Genomic DNA, 10093 nt, shown 5'->3' with positions numbered 1-10093 from the left:
ATTTGCTGCCCAGATTTTGGATTGCATGGCGCTGAAAACAAAAGCTGCATAACAACCAATTTTACCTGGAGTTAGCTGTGCTAATCCAGATAATTTTGCAATTTGCAAGGTATCATGCTTGCCCTAGCTTACATCGTCTTCCTTCTGAACAATGTAGTCATGGGCTCAAATTTTCCAAGGCTGTCATTGCTTAGACATGTGACACTCTGCAGGAGCATCTTGTGTCCGAGTCCTTGTGCATGAACTACTGTCTCCAAGAAAGTCAAAGACGTAATGGTTCTGAACTACATTCCACTAGCTGCAGCAGAGTTCTGCTATACAGTGGCATGCAAAAGTTTGGGCACCCCTGGTCAAAATTTCTGTTACTGTGAATAGCTAAGTGAGTAAAAGATGACCTGATTTCTAAAAGGCTTAAAATTAAAGATAACACATTCCTTTAATATTTTAAGTAGGTTTACTTTTTTATTTCCATATTTTACAGTTTCAAAGTAACAAAAAAGGAAAAGGGCCCAAAGCAAAAGTTTGGGCACCCTGCATGGTCAGTACTTAGTAACACCCCCTTTGGCAAGTATCACAGCTTGTTAACACTTTCTGTAGCCAGCTAAGAGTTTTTCAATTTGTGTTTGGGGGATTTTTGCCCATTCTTCCTTGCAAAAGGCTTCTAGTTCTGTGAGATTCTTGGGCTGTCTTGTATGCACTGCTCTTTTTAGGTCTATCCACAGATTTTTGATAATGTTTAGGTCAGAGGACAGTGAGGGCCATGCAAAACCTTCAGCTTGTGTCTCGAGGTAGTCCATTGTGGATTTTGAGGTGTGTTTAGGATCATTATCTTGTTGTAGAAGCCATCCTCTTTTCATCTTCAGCTTTTTTACAGACGGTATGATGTTTGCTTCCAGAGTTTGCTGGTATTTAATTGAATTCATTCTTCCGTCTACCAGTGAAATGTTCCCTGTGCCAATGGCCGCAACACAAGCCCAAAGCATGATCGATCCAGCCCCGTGCTTAACAGTTGGAGAGGTGTTCTTTTCATGAAATTCTGCACCCTTTTTTCTCCAAACATACAGTGGCATGCAAAAGTTTAGGCACCCCTGGTCAAAATTTCTGTTACTGTGAATAGTTAAGTGAGTAGAAGATGAACTGATCTCCAAAAGTCATAAAGTTAAAGATGAAACATTCTTTTCAACATTTTAAGCAAGATTAGTGTATTATTTTTGTTTTGTACAATTTTAGAGTGAAAAAAGGAAAGGAGCACCATGCAAAAGTTTGGGCACCCCAAGAGATTTGAGCTCTCGTAACTTTTACTAAGGTCTCAGACTTTCATGAGCTTGTTAGGGCTATGGCTTGTTTACAGTCATTGTTAGGAAAGGCCAGGTGATGCAAATTTCAAAGCTTTATAAATACCCTGACTCCTCAAATCTTGTCCCAACAATCAGCAGCCATGGGCTCCTCTAAGCAGCTGCCTAGCACTCTGAAAATTAAAATAAATGATGCCCACAAAGCAGGAGAAGGCTATAAGAAGATAGCAAAGTGTTTTCAGGTAGCCATTTGCTCAGTTCATAATGTAATTAAGAAATGGCAGTTAACAGGAACAGTGGAGGTCAAGTTGAGATCTGGAAGACCAAGAAAACTTTCCGAGAGAACTGCTCGTAGGATTGCTAGAAAGGCAAATCAAAACCCCCGTTTGACTGCTAAAGACCTTCAGGAAGATTTAGCAGACTGGAGTGGTGGTGCACTGTTCTACTGTGCAGTGACTCCTGCACAAGTATGACCTTAATGGAAGAGTCATCAGAAGAAAACCTTTCCTGCGTCCTCACCACAAAATTCAGTGTCAGAAGGTTGCAAAGGAACATCTAAACAAGCCTGATGCATTTTAGAAACAAGTCCTCTGGACTGATGAAGTTTAAAAAAAGAACTTTTTGGCTGCAATGAGCAAAGGTACTGTATATCTCTCAATTTGTTGCTCACTGCTGGATCAGAGGATATCCAGGCACTATTTGCAAAGAAGTTATTTCATTTGTCTTGATTTCGGTGAGGACAAGGTGGCATTTCTACAACTAGGATTAGCTGGCAGCCATTGACCACACTTGTGTGGATAAGAAATTCCAAAAATAAGCTAAATATTTTTAGATGTAAATGTTATGACTCCCACAATGTACAGCTTATGCATTACAAATACATTTTCCTCATGATGAATTCTGTGATTCTGGGAACTACAGCTAGTGCTACCATTGTTTTAACCTCTGCATCAGCTGACCCAAATCACAGGTTTCTGCTGTTTTCACTCTTCCCCTCCAGCCAGTTCTTTTCACGTACTAAACAGGACTCTTCATAACGAAGAAGCGTGTGGGGAGATTAGCTGTGGTGTGTGAGGATTCGTATCTCTGCTTTTACAAGAGAAAAAAAACTAATGTTTCTTATCTTGGCTTCCGTTGGACAGCAAATTACTTATGTATCTCCCAGCTCAACCAGTAACACAATTTACTGATGTGTCGCATCTGTGGAGAGCAGTCAGCTGCTCATGTATGCCATCCCTCTACATGATGAGGGTGCTGAGTTTACCCATGTCTTTTTATTTTAAGTATAGCTTTGTAGAATAAAGAAGTTGCATTTATATTGGTACTAACCTCTGAACATAATACATTGCAAAGGCAATTAATATATAAACAAATTACTTGGATGAAAACGTGAATGGGTGGGTTAGTAAGTTTGCAGTTGACACAAAATTTTCAGGTGGCATTGTGGATAGTGTAGAAGATTGCCAAAGTATACACCAGCATATAGATCAGTTGCAGATATGGGCAGAGAAATGGCAGATGGAGTTTAATCCAGGCAAGTGTGGGGTGTTGCATTTTGGGAGATCAAATGTAAAGGGAAAATGTACAATAAATGGCAGGAGCCTTAATAGCATTGATGTACAGAGGGAGCTTGGGGTTCAAGTTCATAGCACCCTGTAAGTGGCACCACAAGTTGATTGGGTGGTAAAGAAGGTGTATGGTATGCTTGCCTTTATTGGTTGAGACATTGAGTTCAAGAGTCAGGAAGTTGTATCACAGCTTTATAAAACTCTGGTTGGGCTGCATCTGGAGTACTGCATTAAATTCTGGTTGCCCCATTATAGGAAGGATGTAGAGGCTTTGGAGAGGGTACAGAAGAGGTTTACCAGGATGCTGCCTGGATTAGAGGGTAGATGCTATAAGGAGAAGTTGAACAAACTCTGGTTGTTTTCTCTGGAGTGGCAGAGGTGACATTTTATACAGTATATAAAAAAAAAATGTTGAGAGGCATGGATAAACAGCCAGTATCTTTTTCCCAGGGTCGAAATATCTAATACTAGAGGGCATGCATTTAAGGGGAGAGGGGGTAAGTTCAAAGGAGATGTGTGGGGAAAGTTTCTTTTTACAGTGTTGGGTGCCTGGAATGTGCTTTCAAAGGTGGTGATGGAGGCAGATATGATAGAGGCTCTAGATACATGAATATGTGGAGAATGGAGGGATATGGACCATGTGCAGGCAGAAGGGGTTAGTTTAATTAGGCATCATTAGCTTAATTAGTTTGGCACAACATTGCGGGCTGAGGGCCTGTTCCTGTACTTTTCTATGTTGTACACCTTTAACAAGTTGTTAAATTGGAATTTCCAGTGAGCACTTGATGCAATTAGCATAGATGCATTTTAGAGCTGATGGATAAATGAAAGGATGACAGAAGAGAGAACAGTTAAAGAAGGGAGGAGGCTTATGTGAAGCATATTGTAATATATTGAGCATAGTACTATGTAAATGCAAAGAAGGTTAAAATACAACATTTTGAAATCAACACAAAGTAACATGGTACCATGGTCTAAATGACCCCTTCCATGCTGTAAATAGTATGTAACTCTGCATGTATAAATGTAGGTACTATTGGAATATAGTAAGCTATGGTATTTATACAGTGCTTTTTACATCATCCCACTATAAATTATGGCCAATGAAGCACTCTGAAGTGTAATCAATGTCATGGGAAACTCAGCAGCCAGTTTCCATACCACAAGTTTCCACAAATAACCATGTGAAAGTGACCCAGGTAATATTTTTGGCAATACTGATGGGGAGACAAATGTTGGCTGAGATAACCCTACTGCTTACCTTCAAAATAGTGCTATGGGCTCATTTACACCCACCTGGGTATGTAGGTGGTGCTTTAGTTTAATGGCTCATCTCCAATAATGAAGCCCTCCCTCAATGCACTGAAGTGTCTTAAGTCTTTGTGCTGGTCTCTGAATTGGGACTTTAATTTGGAACTGATGCAATAGCTTCCTACTGAGACCCAGCTGACAGTAGTTGCTGGGATATTGGAAGAACTCCCTTGCTTTTGGAAAGGTGCCATGGTATCTTTTAAGCACAGTGTTTTAGTTAACATCTTGTTTTAAAGATGACACTACTATCAGAAGATGGGCCTATTATTCTGTCTCTCTATCCAGGTTTCACAATGTGCATACACTAAGTTATTCCAAGCACTGGTGCCTTTTCTAAACAACATTTTTTTAAAAAAAAAGTGAGGGGAGGTGGGAATTGATGGTGTCTATTCTTCTTTCTGCAAAAAAAAAGTAGACGTAGGCTTTATCCCCACAGCAGGCTAGCCTACTGAAATGGTCCATGTCAACATAAAAACAGATGTCCCTAGGGCAAAGCCTTGAGGCACAATATGTCATATGGCTGTATCTCCAAGAGGTGACAAAATTGAGGGAAGGGTTAGGGGCTCAATGATACAAAGACATATTACAAAACATTAATTGAGAAACTACTTTATTAAGAAAGTAAAACAGCCTTGTGGACATCCATGAGAAATGTAGATAGCTTTAAAGATTCAAAATCTATTTTAGTGTACCACTCCAGTTGATGGGATTGTATTGCAGCAGTTCACGCTCTCGTAGTGAATCCATGGATTTTGCTAACCTTTTCTCCTTCCACTGCATTTCCATCAGCTAAGAGGAATAATCAGAAGAGACAACAAATTTATACGGTGTTGGCAAGAAGCTTGATAACCCAAAGTACTTCACAGTCAATTAAACACTTTAGAAGTAACATCACCATGATAATGCTGTGATCATTCCCAATAATGTTCCACAAAGCAGGAACAGTATAACGACTGGAATCTCTTTTTGTAATTTTTGGCAAATCTAGGATACTGGGAATAAATAAATCCAATGGATTATTAACATCTGAGTGAGAATGTACATTTTGGTTGAAAGTCCCATCAGAAAGATGAGGGCTGAAAGGTACTTTTTTTTGTTGTTGGTTTGGAAGCAGATTCCTGGTGAGGTTCTGTTCATGGATCAGTGTGTTCTCGACAATTTTGCCTGTGGATTGCTGTGCTGAAGAATGTGCTGGAGGTCAGCTGCCTGTGCAACTGAAATGGATTTGTACAGTGAAGAAGCAAGAAGGGAAATAAGGATAATCCTGGAAATGAGAGGCCAGTGAGTCTCTCGTCAGTGGTAGGGAAGCTATTGGAGAGGATTCTTAGGGATAGGATTCATTAGCATTTGGAAAACCATGACCTAATTAGGAACAGTTGGCATTGGCTTTGTAATGTCTTACTAACTTGATTGAGTCTTTCAAGAAGGTGACTGAAGGTTGTGCTGTGTAGGTATGGTCCACATGGATTTCACTAAGGTGTTTGACACCGTCCCTCACGGGAGGCTCGTACAGAAGATTAAGATGCATGGTATCCACGGTGACTTGGCCTTTTGGATTCAGAATTGGCTTGTCCATGGAAGATGGAAGGCAGTGGTTAATGGGACTTATTCTGGCTGGAGGTCCATGACTAGTGGTGTTCTGCAGGGATCTGTACTGGCACCTCTGCTGTTCGTGATATATAATAATGACTTGAAAACATGGGTGAGTTAGTAAGTTTGCAGACGATACAAAGATTGGTGGTATTTGGAGAAGTGTAGAAGATTGCCAAAGGATACAGCGGGATATAAATCAGTTGCAGATATGGGTGGAAAAATATAAAGGGACAGTACACTGTTAATGGCAAGACCCTTAACAGTGTTGATTATGCAGAGGGGTCGTGGGGGCCATGTCCGTAGCTCCCTGAAAGTGGCTGCACAGGATGATAGGGTGATAAAGAAGGCACATGCTTTCTTTTCAATAAATGACATGCTTGCCTTTATTAGTCAAGGCATTGAGTTCAAAAGTCAGGAAGTTGTATGCTGCAGCTTTATAATACTCTGGTTAGGTTGCATTTGGAGAATTGCATTCAATTCTGGTTGCCCCATTATAGGAACAGTGTGGAAGCTTTGGAGAGGGTGCAGAAGAGGTTTACCAGGATGCTACCTGGATTAGAGAGCACAAGGAGAGGTTGGACAGACTTGGGTTGTCTTCTCTGGAGCAGTGGAAGCTGAGGGGAGATCTGGTAGAGGTTTATAAGAGTGAGAGGCATAGATAGAATAGACAGCCAGTACCTTTTTCCCAGGATTGAAATGTCTAATAGTCGAGGATGTGAATTTAAGGTGGGGGGGGGGGTGGGGGGTAAGTTTTCTTTTACAGTGGTGGAGGCAAATATGAAAGAGGCATTTAAGATGCTCTTAGAAAGGCACATGAATATGCAGAGAATGGAGGGACATGGCCATTGTGCAGGCAGAAGGGATTAGTTGGGCTTTTAATCACCAGTTTAATTAGTTTGGCACAACATGGGATGAAGGGCCTATTCCTGTGCTGTTTCTTTTGTTCCTAAACAGGCCCTTTTGGCTCACCGTGTCCATGTCAACCGTCTATACTAATCTCGTTTACAGACACTTGGTCCCTAGCTATTGTGCTGGTGATTCAAGTGTTGGTCTAGGTACTTGAATATTGTGATAGTCTCTGCCTTCAGTATCCTCCAAGAGTGTCTTGGAGTAATACAGCACAGACATAGACCGTACAGTCCAACTTGTCCATGCCAACTAAGGACCTAGTCCTATTTGCCTGCATGTGGCCCATATCAATTTAAGCTTTTCCTGCCCATGAACCTGTCCAAATGTCTTTTAAATGTTGTAATTGTACCCACCTCTACCACCACTTCCTCTGGCAGCTCTTTCCATATACCCATTAGCCTCTGCATTGGGAAGAAACTTACCCCTCAGCTCTCCTTTAAATCTTTCCCCTCTCAACCTAAACCTATGCCCTCTAGTTTTAGACTCCGCTGCACTGGGGAAAAGACACTGACTTCCTTATCTATGCCTCTCATGATCTTATAAACCACTACAAGGTCACATCTCAGCCTCCTTCTCTCCAGGGAAAACAGGCCCAGCCTTTCCCGTCTCTCCCCATAACTCAAGCCCTCTAATCGTGGCAACATGCTTGTGAATCTTTTCTGCACCTTCTCTAGCTTAATAGCATCCTTCCTGTAGTGTGGTGACCAGAATCTCTCTCAGAATTCTGGGTGTGGTCTCACCGATGTCCTATACAGCTGCAACATGATGTCCTAAATCTTGTATTCAGTGCTCTGTCCAATGAAGGCGAGCATGCCAATACACCACCTTCACCATTCTGTCTACCTGTGTTGCCACTTTCAGGAAACTATGTACTTGTACCTCTCAATCTCTCTGTTCTACAACATTCCCCAGGGCCCTGCCATTTACCGTGCAAGTCCTGCCCTGGTTTATCTTCCCAAAGTCTATCACATCGTGCTTGTCTAAGTCAAATTCCATCTGTCATTCCTTGGCCCACTTTCCCAGTTGATCTAGATCCTGTTGTAACCTTAGACAACCTTCTTCACTCACCACCACACCACCAACTGTGGTGTCATCTGCAAACTTGCAAATCACACCACCCATATTATCATCCAAATCGTTAATACTGTGCGTTCCAGATTCCACCCACCTTGTGAGTGAAAAATTTATTCCTCGGATCCCATCATTTACCCTAAACTTACGCCCTCTAGTTTTAGATACCTCTGCTGGTGGAAAAGTTTCCTATTATTGACTCTATCTTTGCCTCTTGTAATTTTGTACATCTCTATCAGGCTTCCCTGCATCCTTCTTCCCACGCACCCCCCCACCTGCCTTTCTCAGAAGAAAACAAACCCAGTGTATCCAGCCTCTCTTCATAACTGAAATGCTTCATTCCAGTCTGCAACCTGGTGGATCTCTTCTGCACCCTCTCCACTACAGGAAGGATGTAATTGCAGTGTGGTAACCTGAACTGTACACGGTACTCCAGCTGTGATCTAACCAACGTTGTACAGAGTGTCAGTACTTCTGTAGTCTATATCTCACTAAGTCTAATGGCAAAGCTCAATTGCCTCCAGCTTTGGGGCCAGATACACTAGGTATGCCTTTCATACATTTCATTTGAATGGGACTGGTGACCTGGATGTAAAGATAGCTACAGGTAAATGCTTTAATTATTTTACCTTTTTAATTTCAGTAAAATTTAATATTTTTTATTTTAAAAATAATTTGAAATAGTTTAAACTCATTCAAAAGTTCATCAATGCAAACCAGGATTGCAAGTCAGGATCCACCACCTGAGGGTTAGTTGCCACTTGGCAAACTGCCCCACCTTGCAGGATGGACATGGCAATGAGGGCTGCTGTTTATCTGGACTTGTGGGAAAGCAACTCAGGCTGTGGGAGATGCGCAACTTGGGTCAAATGTTATTGAGACCATAATTTAAGAACACAAGAAAATAGGAGTAGGAATAGGCTAGTCAGCTCCTCAGTCCAATCCTGCCATTCGAAACAATCATGGCTGATCTGCCCCAGGCCTCGACTCCTGTGCCAGTTCTCTATAGCCCTCAATTCCCCAACCTTTCAAAAATGTATTTCCTTCCTCTTCAACTAACCCCTCCATGATCCAGCCTCCAGGATAGAGAATTTCACAGACTCTCCACAGATTTCAGTTTTAAATGACCATCCTCTGATCTTGTAACTATGTCCACACCTTTGAGACTCTCCCACTCGTGGAAATAACTCCACCCCATCAAGTCCCTAAGGAGCTTGTGTGTTTCAGTAAGGTCACCTCTCATTCTTCTCAACTAATTTCTGAAAGAACAGCAATGGTTGAATGAAGATGCATTGCACTCACTGGTCTTCTTTGAACAATTAATTTGTTTGACAAATTATATTAAGCCAAATTGAACTGAGCTAATTCAGTATTACATATGTAGTATACGTAAATGTGTGAAGGTCAGATTGGGATTGGGATGGAGAATTAGGTGCACTGCAAATCCCTTGGGACTTGATATTAAATTCAACACTTTCAGGTGACCAGTATATTTTCTCTCTCCACAGCTGTTGCAGGATATTTTACATTCAAATTGTTCCTTTGTTTCTTCTCTTTTGTCACTGACTGCCAGAATTTAAAATAATTGTTACTTTGGTTCTGCACCTTCTCTCAGAATTTCCTGTTTTCTTTACCTTCCCCTCTATATTTAATTTAAGTCATGTATATTTTCTCACATTTCTGGTTCAGAGGAAGGGTCATTGAATTAAATCTTTGACTCTCTATGGATGCTGCATGAGTTCAGTTCTTTCAGCATTTCTATCTTTATTTTAGATTTCTAGCAGCTGTAGTCTTTTTGTTCCAAAAATTAGGAACCCACAAAGCACATATACTGTACATAAAACCTCAGACAGTAAAACTTAATTTGTCTGAACACATGACAATCATTCCCTCCAATTCAATGAATGGAGATTACACGTTTGGATTTTTCAGTGCAACACCTACTGCAATGTTATAGAAATAAGTCATTTGTGTTTTCGGCCTGGTTAGGGCCACTACTTCCTATGATGTCCAAAAAGCCTTCCAAGAATTAGAGATTTGACTTCATAACTATATATGAAAAAATATCCATGCTATTGCATCCACCACCTTAAATATTCACTCACTCCACTGCTATTGCATTGTAGCCGTAGTTCGTAACTTTCACGAGGTGAACTTGCTGCAAGTCATCAGGGCATTTTCCACAACACCTCCTGACACTGTCACCTTAACTAGCTGGAAGGATAAAAGCAGCAGGTAGTTAACACCAGCACCTCCTATTCATACACACCCTGACTGGGAAATATAGAATGGTTCCTTTATTCTCACTGAGTCAAAATCGTGGAACACCTCAACTAACAGCATCAT

General features: G+C 41.2%; 1 protein-coding gene across 1 annotated transcript in view; it reads right to left on the bottom strand.

Moving 5' to 3' along the window:
* Window positions 1-4812: 4812 nt before the first annotated feature.
* Window positions 4813-10093, bottom strand: part of LOC127571314 (uncharacterized) — a 31177-nt gene continuing 25896 nt past the window's right edge. The window contains exon 7 of the mRNA XM_052017586.1: window positions 4813-4963. Coding sequence (XP_051873546.1) covers window positions 4853-4963 — 111 coding nt within the window. The 3' untranslated portion in view covers window positions 4813-4852. The remainder of the gene's footprint in view (window positions 4964-10093) is intronic.

This window comes from Pristis pectinata, chromosome 6 (assembly GCF_009764475.1).
Source record: "Pristis pectinata isolate sPriPec2 chromosome 6, sPriPec2.1.pri, whole genome shotgun sequence".
NCBI classification, from domain to species: Eukaryota; Metazoa; Chordata; class Chondrichthyes; order Rhinopristiformes; family Pristidae; genus Pristis; species Pristis pectinata.
This window is presented reverse-complemented; position numbering and strand designations above follow the sequence as displayed.